Source organism: Triturus cristatus, chromosome 1_2 (assembly GCF_964204655.1).
Source record: "Triturus cristatus chromosome 1_2, aTriCri1.1, whole genome shotgun sequence".
Lineage (NCBI taxonomy): Eukaryota > Metazoa > Chordata > Amphibia > Caudata > Salamandridae > Triturus > Triturus cristatus.
In genome coordinates, this window is record NC_140580.1 from 980252622 (window position 1) to 980269715 (window position 17094).

Here is a 17094-nt window from a genome sequence, read left to right on the forward strand (position 1 = left end):
GAGGTCAGCCCTCAGCCTGGGTCTGGTCATGGCTGGCTCAGAGAAATATGACCGTTCTGGATGACCCAAAAGCAGTACAAATATGACTTTGGACTCTGCAGAATACTTCTTTTCACATTTGCTATAGTGGACTTAAGTGCGTGTCTGGAATCTGTAGGCCTAATTGAAGTTAATCTAGCCCCTGGCTCCACATTCCCATAGGGGAATAAGGAAGTGAAAACACAGTAAAACACACTGACTTTCCCTGGCATGTCTCTTCCATCCTGAGTTCACTGTGGGTGAGTCCCAACTTATGAGGCTCTCCCACCGTAAAAGCTCAACAATGAGGTGCTCAAAAAGCGAAAAATCCGGGCGGCCCATAGTGTCAGAACCACCTTCTAACAGTAGTTCAAAGGCCAATAGTTCCAACAACGCCTGAAGACATGGGCGACGATGACTCCAACATTTTTTTCTTTTCTGATATGAGAAAGAAGATGGGGAATTTCCCTAAGATGGTGGTGGCCCAGATGATATGGGAGATGATATCATGAGCCCAAGAGAAGGGAGTGACACACCTGTCTCCCCCTCCCTTTGCACTCCGTGGACTGCCCGCGGGCCTGATCCATGAGCTGTTCCTGTGGATGTCCCTCTACATCGATATCTCAAGGTAAGTCACAACGCAGGCAGTCAAAGTTGTGGCACCTCTAACTTCTTCACATTAAGCCTGTTCCCGAACTTCGGTTGATTAGTCAGTGCACGAGTCTACCCCGCACCTCCCAAACTACCTTGGAGCCGTGGTGATTCTGACCCAGATGAGAGAATGTTACAAACCTCTTCATAGTATCTTTGGGTCTTCATCTTCCCCTGGAGTGCCCTCGGGCCCCAAGGAGGTGCACATAGTTCCGACAGGGTTCGCACTCAGCTTCAGTTTGGCCTTCTGGTTCCAAATCCGTTTCAACACCGGTGCACAGCCCTTAGTGGTTACCACCTTGGGTGCCTAGGTCTGGTCAACCAAGGACAGCACCTGGGTCTGGCTAACCGACTCAGACGATGGTGCGATTTGATGCCTCATCACTTCCCCTCTATGACACTGAGACATTGCCTCTTCGGCGCCGGACAGTGTCGGATGCGGCATCAGTGAAGCTGCCCATCTAAGACACCTTTCCTCGGCTCTCTTTAGCCTCCTCCAGTTTTTCCTTCCGAGGAACATGATTATGGAGGTAATGAAGAGGATTTGGAGCTTCACCACCCCATCTCTGACACGGTCCAACCTCCTGTGGAGACTAGCTCATTGATTGAGTTGGGTGATGCTAGTGGCTTGGGCATTCTCCAGCCTCGGGCCTCCTGTCCCTTCCTGGTTTGGCTTACAGAGGCAAGCTCCTCTCTGACTGTTATGCTCAGAAGAGTTTCTGTCATCTTGGATCTGACACTTCTTCTGTGGAAATGACGAAAGAACCCTTACTCGGCGTCCTCCATCAAGACCAATCAGGGGTAGAGCCGGTGCTTCCTTATAGTGAGGCTGTATTGGATATTTTGTTGGGGACTTAGGCTGAACCCGATACAGGGATCCCAGTGGATCGCTCTATTTCTCACAAACACCGTCTGCCCCCCCCGGAGATCTGGCATGTCACCTCAGACACTCTACTCATCATAATTAATTTTGTGATACAGACTGTTGAGTCTGCCCAAAATATTGACTCATTTCCTTCTGGCCCTTCAGACAGAGAGGCCAGAAGACTAGATGCTTGTGGCAGGCATATTTTCTCCTCCACCAGTTCCGCACTGCGATCCCTTAATACTTCTTGCATCCTCGTACGCTTCTCCCATACATTGTGGGACTCATTTGCACGCCTGCTGCCCTCCCTTCCTGATGAGACCAGGAACGATCTTGTTCCATTAATACGGGATCGGCAACAAGCAGCTATACAAATAATGTGTGGTGTTACGGATACCACTGACTCTGTAGGTCAGGGTAGGGCCTGTTTAGTGGCACTATGTCGGCGTGCCTGGTTGCACACCTCTGAGTTTTTGGAGGCTGTCGACCACCCTAATTGATATGCCTTTTGATGGCGCCTGTCCGTTCGGCGCACATGCTGACTCTGCTTTGCTGCGATTTCGAGATCGTCGCAGTGGAGCAGACTCTTAAGTCTACCGTCTGTTTCCCTGGTTCTCCTGTACTAGTGCCTTTTTCTTCACATATGAGCCATTCCATTGCAGAGCCCATTGGCTTTTATTTTCAAATTCCCTTTCTGTCTACGAGTGACACCTGGTGAGGTGTTCCTGCCTTCTGCAGGTACTACTATTCTTCTTATACTGTTGATGAAAGGTTATGGTTCCCGTTGTCTGGGACGTATATTATTTTGCGGCCCTATGTGCATTTGTTCTAAACGGCTTCTTTCAGAAGCTAGTTTTCTACCCAAGTTGTTATTCTAAAGAGGGTATTTTGCTTGCATTGTTCTGATGCACTGCTGCCTTGTTCCCTGTTCTACGGCGACTATCTTCTGTATGCCTTATAGGTATTTTGGGATCTGTTTTTTGCTCTTAGTATGCCATCTAGGCTCTTCGGTTTATCTGCCTCTGATAACATAGTGCTTGTGACTTCTGCCTTTCACCAGCGCCCATCCCCTTCCATCCCCAAAAGGGTTACCTTTCATCACCATGTGGCATTCCTTCCCTATATCTGGCATCCTTTTGTCCTTAGCGTAAGTAATAGAACGAGTGGCATGATCTTTGGCCTGGGTGGATTTTCCGCTCTGGCCTAACATAGTGTTCCCACTTAGGTCCTTTAGTAGTGCATTGGCAAGAAGGCTTCATGCCACTGATCTTTTAGGTTCCTTGTTAGGCTATAGCTTGGTGATGCATTGCCTATCAAAGACCCCTCTAATGCAGTGATTCAGATCCCACCACTGCTGCAAGGTTACCTTGGTCCTGTACCAGTTAACTCACTGCCTTTTCTCTGCTTATCCCTGGAGAGGATGTTATTACTTGTTGGATTCTGGAATGCCTTGTCCCCTTTTTTCCTATAGGCATGATTTATTTGCCAAACCATACAACAGCCACGGCATTTGCTTAACATATTGGTGGTTCTTCAGATGTCACAATCTCACCTCTTTTGTCAATGTCCTGGCTAATTTTCATCTTCAGTTTTCCTTCTGGAACATGTGTCCCTTCGACATAATGGATCCAGCTGTTTGAGGATTGGTTTCCAAGGAGGCTGGGGTCTCCCTTAGCATCCTTTTCCTGAAGGTTCTTCTTTCTCCTAATAGAATGTGATAAGTATTCTATCCCTCAAAGGCCACTTGCACCTTATTTTGTGAATTACTTCTGCTTGAAGGAATTTTTTATCTTTTTGTGACTCTTTCTTTGGCAATTGTGTGTCTTTTCCCCTTTTTTAGTTGTGGTATATTGGAGGTTTTGCTTTGTATACACCCTGTCTGCTGTTGAGACTTTCATACTGGCCTCAATCCTTTTTGTGCTTGTATGCACTGCCATCCATTATTTTCAGGTTTTACATTTCGTGGGGCTTGATCCCTTCACTGCTATGTACTCCATCTTTTATCAGGAGCTTCAGTCACGTCTTGCTGCCTGATATCTGTTTATTGGATGGAAGGTGGTTATCTGTCGAAGCCTTCCGTGTGTTGGCCTTTATTTTAACTATACCTTTTGATGGACCCCTTTGGTGGTCTTCATTCCCTTCATAGCAGAGTTCACACCTGCTGTTTTCTTTTGATTTCCTGTTAACCGCATGATGTAGCCTTGTCAGTAAGTAGCATTAGTTGATTGCCGGTTGCCATTATTTTTCTATCGTGGGTGGTGCCCTCTACTCCCTCTCTCCTCTTATACGGTATTATGTTACTGGTTATCCAGCTTGGTGCTAAAATCTGTATATAATTTTCACTCCGTTGCTGTTGCAACTTTGGTCTATTACCAACGTATGTTTGTATTTATATCTATCTTTCGATGGATACCTATATTCCATGGGTGTTCCTCATTCCTGCACTGGTCAGTCTCCCCACTTGTGGCAGGAGGCCGTGGTTTGCTTCCCAGAAGGAAGGATAATACTTTTGGTGGATTCTCATAGACTTGTGTGTATGCCTCTCTCTCTCTCTCTCTCTCTCTCTCTCTCTCTCTCTCTCTCTCTCTCTCTCTCTCTCTCTCTCTCTCTCTCTCTCTCCCTCTCTCCCTCTCTCCCTCTCTCCCTCTCTCCCGCTCTCCCGCTCTCCCTCTCTCCCGCTCTCTCCCTCTCTCCCTCTCTCCCGCTCTCTCCCTCTCTCCCTCTCTATCTATATATATATATATATATATATATATATATATATATAACAAAATCGCCAAGGTTGCCGGAACGGAGGGTTCCACAGTGAGTGTTTCATTGGCAACATCACCAGCTATGGTGTTTTAACCCACCCACTGGGGTTTTATCGACATTTGAGAGGGGAACATTGCAGCATCCACAGTGATAAAATTGTTAGTGTTAAACACCACGAATACCAGAAGGCACTGGGACTGCTAATCATGGCATCAGTACACGCCCACTGGGGCGGACTTAATAAAGCAACAACAGGTGGTTTAACATGTAGCTGCGCTGTTCCTTTTGTCAAGCTCGTGAACAAGGACTGTGTGTCTGAAACGCGTAGAGCTGCAGATTAATGGAGAAAAGCACGTATCTGGTCGTGTGGCGCACACTCACCTTCAAAGGTTATTCCCCCGTGTGGGCGTCCTTACAAGTGGCAACCATTGGAATATATATATATATATAACAAAAACGCCAAGGTTGCCCCTGTGGAAGAGCCACAAACAGGTAGGGGATATTCCATTTGTTAAATCACGAAGGCTGTGAACAAGTTCGGCAAAAGCAGTCATCCATCTTTTTCGCCAGACGCGTTTCGGGTCTTCAACCCTTCTTCATTGGCACTGAAACGTAGACACAAAACCAGAAAGCACAGCCCCTTTTATTTTCACAAAGTCTGCCCCTGTGGGCGTGGCCACTCGCATGGCCTTGTGGTGTTTGTGGTTGTGCCTGTATTCCTCGAGTGAGTCCGTTTTGTGAAATCGTTTGTTCAATGTACATAAAACCCCAGTTGGGTAATGAAAGGTTTTGCAAAGAACAGGCCACATGCTTGCGCCTTTGTGATGGACTACCTCCCGTGAATTTGGAGACCCCGGGTGGCGTCTTTTGCGTATGCCCTGTTCCATTGATGAATAAATATCAACGGATTGAACTTTGTGGTGCTGTGATTCTTATCGATGACGTACCTTCTACAATTGGAGGAGAAGCGAGGAGAACTTTTTATCATATATATATATATATATATATATATATACGAATCCGACACGGACCACAAACTTGATGCCAATTTATTTATTTCATCGATGCCGCCATAACGCGTTTCAACTCATTCGAGTCTTGATCACATAGTGTCGTTTTTTTACAGCCATTGCATTTTTAAAGTGATATAGTGCTCAGTGATAGGTTCATTCATTGCACGTGATCATAGACATAGTAAAAACATTCCCAGTAAAAAAGTGTTTATACAATTTTTTAGACAACATTTTCTTGCGCAGGAATAAAATGCGTAAATGCAAAATTTCGTTATCAATTCTACTCGCATTTCGATATATTTGTAGTAGATGTATAGTATCTTTTTGTTCACGTTAAACTGATTTCTCGCATAAATGCGGATTGTAAAGCAGACCTAGAGGTTAAAACATTTTTTGCTTCTATGACAATGTTGTGCACCAATGAATACATGCATAAATGCAATTTGTTCTAAATATCTTTTATCTTACCCTCAGTATGCAGGTAAAGTATGTATAGTAGCCAAAATTTGGCATAGTGCTTGGATTATACATAAGTGCAAATTACTTAGATTCATATGTCAATGAATCTTAAGTATAAAATAACAATTCTTTTCACCCATATTTTGTCTACTGTCTTTCGTGAACCTGCGATTATATTGTAATTTATGTTGTCATAGTGCAAATTTTAAATTTCTTATCCCGCATCGCCCTGAAGTAGAAATTATTCTATTTATTATTCATTATAAATAAAGTTTCATTTGTTATATATATATATATATATATTACCTACTGGCGATAGCCAGTAGGTAGTTATAGTTAGGACCACGTTTCCATAGGAAAACCTCAACATTCTATTTTGAATAACTTTGGCGCCGGTCGACGAATCCTCGCAAATTTTTCAAAATAGGTGGGGCGCTACGCTCCGCTCCTACCCTGAAAGTCTCGGGGGGATCCGTCAAGCGGGGGCTGAGATAAAAGGGGGGTCCCAAAACGCGTTTTTCCCATGCATTTTTCCATAGGACCTTTAGAACGAGCTACAGCCCGAACGGCTGAACAGAATTACTCAAAATTTGGCAGAGAGGTAGTCCCTAGGTCAAGGAAGTGCCTTTTGTAGGTTTGGTGTAAATCTGTTCAGTAGATTCTGAGAAAATAGCCTTTAAATCAATATATATATCTGAGCCAGCTTACGGTACGCTTACCGTACGCTTACGGTAAGCGTACGGTAGCGTGCGCGAGCGCGATTCTGATTGGCTCTTAGATCTTAGTAAACATTCGAATCGGCCGAAACCAGGAAGCGGCGGCCGCCATTTTGTCTCTCGCACTGAGAGTGATTTTTAAAATATCAAGCCCAAAAACATGTAAAGGGGCTGTTTTGACAACTCCCTCCCACATAGTCATGTTGAGGGAGTCCCCAAACATCCCCCAAGTGCAAAAACGGTTTTATTTTTTTTTCGGCAATTTCGCGGGGTACGCTTACCGTACGCTTACCGTAAGCGTACGGTAAAAAAATAAAAAAAAAAAAAACACTATCCACACTTATCCCACCCCCTGTGCTTTTGGTGGGCGAAGGCCACCAAAAGCACAGGGCTTATGTTAAGGGCAAAAAACACTATCCACACTTACCCCACCCCCTGTGCTTTTGGTGGCCGAAGGCCACCAAATGTACAGGGCTTATTATAAGGGAAAAAAACTTAGCATTTAAAAAACCGTACTAATTCACTGAAAAAACCATAGGTTTCACACATGTTATAGTTAGCGGAAATTTTACTGATAAAAAACCAGTGAAATTCCCCCGTTATAGTTGGCGCAGGCAACTATAACTCACGCGACTGCAATCTTCTGCTGATGACATATGTGTCTTTATGAAAAAAAAATATTTGTAATATATGTATAGCTAAAAATGTATGGAAGAAGACATGGGCAAATAAGTGTCTAAATACAGTATTAGCATCAGCAGAGGATTGCAGTCGCGTGAGTTATAGTTGCCTGCGCTAACTATAACGGGGGAATTTCACTGGTTTTTTATCAGTAAAATTTCCGCTAACTATAACATGTGTGAAACCTATGGTTTTTTCAGTGAATATATATATATACACGTGCTCACACATATACGGGTATATATTGCAAGTATGATTGTGCTGAGCTTCTTCTATAGGGCATATGTATCTGCTTTTGCAACTACGCCTTTCTTGGTGCTCTTGTTCAACCTGAACATGTTTGTTGCTTATGCATTTCTTTTTGCCTTCTCCTCTAGGCTTCTACGTTACATAGTCTAGGAGGGTTACCTTCTCTCTAAGAGGGTTTTCTCCTACTGAGTGTGGTCTCTACCAAGCATTGTTGTTCTTCTCGCAATGCTTTTGTTCAGCATTGATGGGATCTCTCTCTCTCCATCCATCGTGGATGTGCTCCGAGATTCCCGTTTCTGTGTTTCAAAGGGTAGGGTTGGCTCACATACTAGTTTCCACGACAAGGAGATGAAACTCTAATTCAGTGGTATGGGCTGTTGTCCTTGGTCCTTTAGCCTTGTCCAGTCTTAGGTTGAGTACCTTCAGCAAGGCTACATAGTATTCTTTCTATGAAGTGTTTTCTCCAACACTTTCTTATCCCTCTACTGTGGGTAATGTTTTCCACGTGCTTCTCACGGTCTTGCAGACTTCAGCTCCCTACGGGCTTCCCACAAAATTTTGGTGGAGCATCTTCTTTGCCTCACCTATATTCTTAAGACAGCCTGGTCACTTTATCTCATTATGGACCGGCTAGTCCTGTTCAGGGATTTTTTGTGAGTTCAGTTCGCAGACTCTCCTCCAGGCAATCTGCAGCTAGATGTCTCTATCAGATGAATAAGTTACTTACCTTCGGTAACTCCTTACCTGGTAGAGACAGGATCTAGCCGCATATTACTTAACGACCCACCCGTCTTCCCTGCTCTGCAAACTGCTTGTCCTGTTACCTACAAGATCCCGTTCTTGACAATCTGATGCCTTTTTTAGGACTTCGTAATCGTTTGACACAAAAATGTCTTTTTTTTGGCACACTGTTTCTATAGGCAGTTTCTATCAGTGGCTACGTATCATTGGTAACAGAAGAAACTGGCATAAGCGCTTCATGGAAGGTCTTATATGGACCCCGTCAATGTCACATGTCTGTTATGGTTGAAACAGGGGCATCTTCATGGTGGAGGCAATTGTAGACTTAGCAGATAACACGAGGCTCACATATATTTCAGGATTCCTGTTAATTTTGATTTTAAGATTTAAAGCTTCTGACAATTTTGCACCTGTGCCCCACTGAATATCTGATTCACTTGCAAGAGATCATGCCAGCTCTAACAATTGGAATCTGTGCCATAGCAGACGAGTAGCATTATCAAGACAGCAGACAAGTAGTCTGTGGGACAAAGTGGTAGTGCTTAGTGGTGTTCCAAGATAGCTCACAGTTAGTGGTAAAACCTTTTATATGTCCCTGATGGGATCATGGGGCACTTCCCTCATTTGGGTGATCGAGTTCCCAGGGGCACGACAAATCCTAGGTCACACCCCATCTCTCTCCATGGTGCACGACTCCAGTGGCGTAGCTAGGCCTTTTGCAGTCCCAGCCTTTTCCATCCCACGGCGGCCGTAAGAGTTGGGGGGGGGGGGGGGTGTTTAAGTGCTGGCGATAGATTCCTGCATTTGCTGCCCCTCGCAACCGCAGGTAAGAGCGGGGGGAGGGAGATGCCGCCACGTCCTCCAAAACTCATGCCCCCTTGTTACACCACTGCATGACTCTGCCTCAGATAGGTAGTCCCTGTGATTCTTTCTTGCCCACTGTATGACAACATGGTGTGGGGGGAATGTGGATAATACCTCGGTTTTATCTCAGGAGAATTGGCAGTAATCAGGGTTTTGTTGAGAAGGATGTAGAAGGAAGGATATCTGGCAGAGGTCCTTGAACACTTTTAACGTTCTTGCCATGCTGTTGCCGGTCTCTTTACCACAGCATAACTGTTCATTACATGAGATGGGCCTATCCTATCAGGAGGGGAGGAGGAATTATGGAGACAAAACATGGGTAGAGGCAATGTCTGCAGGCCACTTCAAGTGATTCTTTACTTTTAACTTTTACCACTTATAAACTGTACATATTGTCAGAGAAGTTTCTCCTGTTATACGACTTTTGCTGTTGATGGCTTTAGAGATTTTAATGCATTTAATCTTCTCATCGTTGTTATTTCCTGTTAAGTTTCTTATTTGAAAACCTGATTAAAGAGGGTTTCAAATCAGAGCCATGATTTGTGCACAAATATGTTTCCAAAAGTGATGAATGGACGTTACCTTGGTGTAGTAATTAGCTGTGTAAGATCCAATGCCCTTGAGTGGGGATGTTTCAAAAGGAACATTGAAATATACTCCTGTGCTTGTTTGATCTTATCTGGATCCATGCAGCACCCTCTTCCTTCAAACAGTAGTTCTAGCTGCAGAAGCTGTAAAGTACTCTTCTTGGATTTTGTGCATTAAATCAGGAAATTCAATGATTCATTTAATAATCATAAAAAATATGCGTTGCCCTAAAAACAATGTTTAAGAATGTATGTAGTAAACTGTTGCAATAGAACGTTTCCAGTTTGTAAGAAATGTAATCTCATCAGTGCCATCGCATCTTTGTTAGACTGTACTTCCAAATCCGTTATAGTTTATTTGAAGTGGTGGTGAAGTAATACTTTAAAAATAATGCTCTTCCTGAGAGACTTTTTAACACATAATCTACCTTCTTGCTAATTGGTTAAATGAGATACTATTGAATGGAGCTCTCCCCGTAAGAGAGGCGGCGATTCAGATGTCCAAAGAAATGTAGTACAGGTTTAAGGACAGACAGCTGGTGCCCAGTGTTATGGCATCCTCTGCCAAAGGTGTTGGCAGTATCTCTGAGGATAAAGGAAAGCCTTGAAGGGATGCAACACAAAGAGAAAAGGAAATGGGCTCTGATCAGGTGCCAGTTGGAAAGGGGAATGGAGCATCCTGTTGGCCACCATCTGTCCAGGCTAAATGTGACCTGTCTGTGGTCAGTGGAGCGTGTGGACAGGTCCCTTTTCAGCGGCCAAGCAGCAAAGCTGTGATGCACAGTGACTGAGGGAACCAAGATGCACAGATGGGTAGTGTGATCTGGTCAGCCGCATTACTTATGAAAGTCTAGCGTCACCAAAACTAATTGCTTGAATGGCATTGAGAACTATCCATGTTGTGAATGTTTGGCTGAGTCTGCCAATAAAATAATTGACATTAAAACACATTCCTGTTACAAATGTTTTTCTGAATCGAACTTATCATGCTAAAATCATTAGAAGCCAACATAGGCAGGTTGCATTCTCTGAACCCTAAATTGTATTGAGTGTCTACATAATGGTGGCGTTTCTTGTGCAATTTCATTGTGTATTTGATTCCCCCTCTGCTCTCTCCACATCTCCTGCTTGATCCATGGTGACAGTAATTGTTCATAAATGGCAAGACCGGACACACAAACTCCTAGTCAGTGGGGATAAAGTTTTCCTGCCATTTAACTCTAACCCAATAAGGAGTAGTCTTTGGGACCATGAAAAAAGCATCTATTATGAAGAACAGCTTAATTAAATAAGTAGACCTGTGCTTGTGTAGAACTAACATGGATTCTAAGTTTCACTTGTTTTCTGTCCGCCAATAGCAATAATTATTCTGACGAAATTCTATGGTAATTGGATTGTGTGCTACCAGTTTAAGCTGCGTCCACTCAACGGTGGTGTTTGCATTCAACAATATTATTCATATTTTTGCCTATTTTCTTTCTCTTCTAAAACTGTAAATCCGCAACCTTCCTTTCATTCGTTTCTGTTTTTTTCTTTATTGACATTCTTAACTCGTTTTAAAGTGTTACCAAAGTTACTTTATTCACTTCAGTTCTGGTTACCCCATTGCCTTCTTTTCTCACCGTTGCTGTTCACTTGATTGTTTTCCTCTGATTTGATTATAATTTTGTGTTTTACAGGCAGCAATCCTGAGCACGAAGCTTAATCTGCAACTTGAGCTAGACCTAGAGAAGGTGAGGTTGAATAATCACGTATATCTGCAGCCCTTCACTCGCCAGTTGCCATTTTGCTTGCGCTGTCGTCTGAACCATGTGTACCTAAATACATTGTGACGGGTGTTGGAAAGGACAAGCTCACACTGAATTACATGGATGTCTATTTTTTTGCATTTGTGTCTTTTGTGCCTCCACATCCTTTCGTTGTTCATTTCATGGTTCATTCTAAGTGATTTCTCTGAGCTTTGTATTCATGTGGTTTGTGTCATGGGATGTTTAAGCTGACTCACTATGAGTCAACTCCATAGCTGTTTTGTAGAAGCTCTTAAAATTGATTCAGCGTAGAATTCCAGTTGTAATTATTCTTTCAATGCCTTTCAATTTCATTGTCATGATGTAAGCACAAAAGAGGATAAAATCCAGCAAAGTTTTAAGATGTTGAGGTTGTGCGTCTAATAAGGCAGAAGATTCTGATCTGGAGGGGACACTTACTTGTTTTTGCTGGCAAGATATTTGGTGTAAGTAATGATAGCCCCATAACCTACCTCTGTGCCTGATTACTCAGAGTCTCCAAGCGTGGGCCGAGCAGCAAGATGCCAACTGTTGAGGACTGAACTTGTGACATCCACTGTGCATAAGTGACAATAAAGACAGGTGACTTGTTGGACTTGATCTTTCAGGCTGGGGCCACAGGTGGCACTTGACTTCAAGAAACACTTGATTCTTTTAATGGATACTTCTACTTGTAGATTCCTCTCCTTACGAATATTTCAGGTGTTGCACTGGATCCGAAGATTTTTTTCAGCAATTCCCTCACGTACTGGTAGGTGTTGTCATGCGGATTTGCATAAACTCTGTCCCTCCGTGAAAGTGATGCTAGAGCCTCATATAATTGCTACCCCTATGCGCTTCTGTCAGTTTATTTATTTACTTATTTAAAAGAGAGGCCGGTGGAGAGGTGTGGTGCAGCGGCCAGGGTAGCTGACTTCCGAGCACAGGGCTCACAGTTCGATCCCCGGCTGCGGCGGCAGATCAACTCAGCACCATGTGACTCTGGGCAATAGCTCACTTAATTTTCACGATGGCCACCAGCGCCTTGAGACCCGTAAGGGTGAGTGGTTTGCACTTTACAAATACCGGATTTAAAGTTTTATAAAGCGCCAACATGACCCTTGCGGGTATCAGAGCGCTGTACACAGAGGCAAAAGCATGAATAAACTCAGTACAATGGAGGTCAACACTGTAAAAGAACATGGAGTAAACATTCAACATCAGGTACCGGGTAGTGGGCCCCGCTAGTTCAGTTTCTCATATAGTGCAATATATTTCCTGTAACATTAAGCAAAACAATCATAGAGTGGCTCGACACAACATAGTAAAATAAATGACAAATCTGTAATCGGCCGAAGAACTATTCTTCTAGTATAGTTCCGGCAGGGCCCTAGTGTAAAATAACAATTTACCAACCAATCGAAAATAAATAGAGAAAGATATGTTGGGATAAATGTCAAATCTATCAGCAAGGGGACTTGAAAAAGAGTACAGGATGATGCAGTTAATGTTCACTCAGGAAAAGCCATTTGGCCTTTTCTTGAAAGGTAGTGGAAGGATTGGCTCTAATCTCCGTAAGGAAGAGTTTTCCAAATTCTAGCCGCAAGACTGGAGAAAGCACGTTTGTACGTACTTTTCTTTTTGAATTTAGGAGGTTTCAAGAGTAGTGTGGACGTACATCTTAAGGTCCGACCGGAGCCAGAAAGTACAAGCTTGTTCGCCAGATAGGCCGGAGTGTTGTAATGCAGGGCTTTATGCGTGAGGCAAGATATTTTAAAACAAATCCTGGCTTCAATAGACAGGCAGTTAAGCTGCACAAGGTCAGGTGTGATGCGATTGTGTTTTTTGGAGCCTGTGGTGAGCCTGGCCGATGCATTGAACGTGGCTCTGAGAGGGGCCAAGCTCGCTTTAGGAAGCCCCGCAAAGGTCACCAAACCATATTCAAGTTTTGAGATCACCAGGGATTGTACTGCAGGCTGTAAGTCTTCTGGCGGAAGGAAAGGCTTGAGTTTCTTAAGGGTGTTAAGATGAAAGTTGGCACCCCTAAGAGTGGCACTGATGTGAGCTTGCATATTAAGGTATTTGTCCAAGGTAATGCCTAGCAATTTAGCGGAGTCAACCACGTGAGGGGTGCAGTTAAGGGCTGTGAGTTGTTTTAGCCATTCCAGGGTAGGTGCAGAGTGGTTATGTGGGGCAATCAGCAGGAATTCAGTTTTGAGGGTATTCAACAAAAGATGGTTCTGAGCTAACCATTGTTGAGTTTGCGAGAGACCCTCATTTAAAGTTTTAATGTCCTCCAGAGAGGAGATGTCCAGGTAAAGTTGCGTGTCGTCCGCCTACATGTGGTAATGAATGTTGAGAATGGTTCAGAATGACAGTGAGAAGTTCCATAAAAAGGTTGAAGAGCGTGGGCGAGAGTGTGGATCCTTGCGGAACTCCAATCCTGACTGGTTGAGTATTGGATGCAAGGGATTGGTCAAGTTCAATCCTTTGTGTGCGGTTATGTAAGAAAGAGGCAAACCACTTGAGGACCAGTCCCAAGAGAACCATCCTAAGTTGAGGAAGATTAATCAAGTTATCATGTTTGATGAATGCAGAAGACCGGTCCAGAAGGATCAGAAGACAAGGGAAATTTTGATCAAGGGATTTTAGGGCGTCATCCACAATGTTAGAGCAGTTTCAGTACTATGCCCTGCTCCCAAACTGGATTGATAGAGGTCAAGTAGTTGAAATTTCTCTATATGGTTGCAGAGCTGCTTGTGGATGCATTTCTCGGGCAGTTTGGCTAGCGTCATGTTGGTGATCAGTCGGAAGTTGTTAGGATCAGATAAATCCGAGTTGGGCTTCTTAGGGATGGGAGCTACTTGCCCAATTTTGAGGCAATCAGGGATGCTCCCCTGCAGGAGAGATTCATGGATGATCCTCGACCAAAGAGGTAGAATGGTTGAGTTTAGGTCTTTAAAAAATTTAGCAGGCAGTGGATCATTGAAGTGATTGGCCGGTTTTAGAGTTGCCATTACGTGGAGTAGTTCTGTGCAATCTGTCAGGATAAAGGAATTCCAAGAGGCATCATTTTTTGGGAGAACAACCAAGAAGTAAGGGGACTACCGATGGAACCACAAGCTCCACTGATGATGTGGTGTAGATTAGAGGTCGCACCATGAAAGTGTCAGGTTGCAGCTCCAGTTCAATTTTCCTATTTTTTCCAGAGAAGTGCACTGTGAAGTCCTCCCCGCTAGGAAGCGGAGTCAAGGAAGCCAGGTTGGGGTTGGAAGTGTGGTTTGCTTGCTGTTTGATGATTTCAGATTACATCTTGGGTCTATTTTTAGCACTGTCCAGCTGCTCCCTGAAATGGTCCGTTTTAGCAAAGCAAATTTTTTTGTTGGCGCTTCTCATTTTCCTTAGCTGATAGAGGCTAGTAGTGGAAGGCTCATTTCTCCAGAGCTTCTCTGAAAGCCTAGGTTTACAGCGTTCGTCATTTAGGGAACCATTAAACCAAGGTTTGGATTGTTTAAGAGGGATCCTTTTAAGTTGTTTCGGTGTAATACTGTCAAATGTAGTAAGCAGAAAGATCTTCAAGGTTGGTCATGTCAGGGGGAGGCTAAAGTCTATTAATAGTGATGGAAGTAAGATCATTGATGTTGACGTCTCTCATGTTGCATGACAATTGTTTAGCTTTAAGAGGTTGTCCCTTTCTGCGAGTGGTCTTTTCCAGTATGTGGAAGGCAATTTGATGATGATCCGACCAGTCACAAGGTAGGATGTCACCCAGTTGAATAATATTGTTGCTAGCAATAATGAGGTCTAGGGTTGCACCTTTGTTGTGGGTAGGTCCCTTACAAACCTGAGAGAAGTTTAGATCCAAGACGAAAGACTTAAAGGAGGTGACTAAAAGATAATTGGTATCATTCCAATGGAGATTGATGTCTCCGAGGAAGATATGGTATAGTTGATCCGAACACGAGCTAATAACCTCCATGATTTGCTCTATGAAGAGCAAATTGTCACCTGGTGGATGGTAAATCGTGTGAAGTACACAGACAACCTTGCCCTTATTCCTAATTTCTGTTACTAGTAGCTCACAGGAAGATAGCAGATTATTCTGAGATTGTTTTATGGTTAGGCTGGAGCGACGAATGCAAGCAATGCCCCCCCCCTCCCCCAATTTCCCCAGACGATCACATCGGATAATGGCATAATCCGGCATGACGAAAATGTCAAGAACAGGGGAGGAGGCTTAGTTGAGCCAGGTTTCGGTGGGAATCAGTAAGTCCAATTCTTGCGCTAAGGTGAGTGAAGAGATGTCTGCACCATGTTTCACGGCCGATCTGCAGTTGATCAGCATTGAATTAATGTGGGGGGAGGTGTTCATCTTTCCCTGATGAGTGGTAGTAATTTGGAGTCGGTTTTCCTTATTGACCGATCTGAAGTTGACCCTGGGTTTCCTGTCAGGATCCGGGGAAATAGCGGGGATGTTAATAGCGGAGTTAGAGGAGGCGAATGACCCTGTGCCATTGCATGAGAGTACAAGAGCGAGGGTGTCCTCAGCCAATAACTGAGGCTGAAACCTACGAGGTCTGGATTGATGGTTAGGAAGAGGCCTAGAATTCTAACTGGAACTAAGTGGGAATCGGGTAAAGGATTGTTCGTCCCCATCCCCGAGGACTCCAGGAGGACTGCGTTGCACGTTCCCATGTGGAGGGAGTATATTCCATACCCTCTCCATCTTCATGGGGAATTGTAGCAGGGACTGCATGATCTCTTTGATAGCCCGGAGATCCTGCTTGAGGTCAGTGACCTTCTCCTCAAGGTAAGGGCACTCCTCAGCCACCCCAGTAAGAGACATAGGGTAGGATCCCGAAGTGTGGAGGGAATTGTAAGGTACAGTAGGTCCCTTACCACAGTTACAAGGGGAGATAGAGTTCCGCTTGAGCATGGTGTTGTCGTCAGCCAAGGATAGATTATCAGCATGAATTGGAGTAAGATTCGATGCAAGAGGGAGCTGCCCCGCACTAAGGGAGGGCTTGGTAGCAGGCACGTTAGTTTCAAAACAGACAATAGGATACGCGCAGGAGCAGAGGAAGGTGTGACAGGGTTATGCGGAGAAGGACTTGGGCCAGCAGCAAGGTCCAGCGCTGTTGAGGAGGTAGTGCCTTAAACGGGGGGTAGATTAACAGTGTAGTCAAGGTTAGCAGTGTAGGGGGTGTGATGCACAACCCTCATATTGTTGGAGCGAACAGATCGGCCAATGTGTAAGGCAGGTGATGGGAAATTAGATGTCAGGAAGGGGAGAGGAGGAGAATTCCTGGGTGCAGCCCCATAGGTGGGAGGCCATCAAATCGGTACTAACAGAGCCAATGGAAGGAATAACCGATATGTCCTTCATGTTGTTGGAGAGAGCAGAGCAGTAAACCGGTAAATGAGCGGGCTTGGAAGTGGGGGAAGAAGAAGAAGAGGCGTAAGGTACAGAAGGTGCCAATATAGTGGGTAGGCCCCTAGGTAGAGCTTGGGATACAAAATTGAAGGACGAAGTAGAGGCGTACGGTGCAGCAGGGGAAGATATAGAGATGAAACTGTTATGATGGATGGAAGCCGATGTCAAGTTATTAAGTGTGCTTTTAATGCATATAAAGATATTGTCAAAGCGTTTGAGATTCAGAAGCTTGAATAAGGATGTTCCCATTATTGTATAGAGAGATGGTCAAATCTGCCTTGAGGGCAGGGGAGGGA

General features: G+C 44.2%; 1 protein-coding gene across 6 annotated transcripts in view; it reads left to right on the plus strand.

Moving 5' to 3' along the window:
* The window catches only part of EXD3 (exonuclease 3'-5' domain containing 3), a 2855457-nt gene that overhangs the window by 1012699 nt on the left and 1825664 nt on the right, over positions 1-17094 (plus strand). For all 6 annotated transcript variants that reach the window (XM_085610760.1, XM_085610799.1, XM_085610781.1 and 3 more), the window contains one exon: positions 11278-11331. In XM_085610760.1, coding sequence (XP_085466886.1) covers positions 11278-11331 — 54 coding nt within the window. The remainder of the gene's footprint in view (positions 1-11277; positions 11332-17094) is intronic.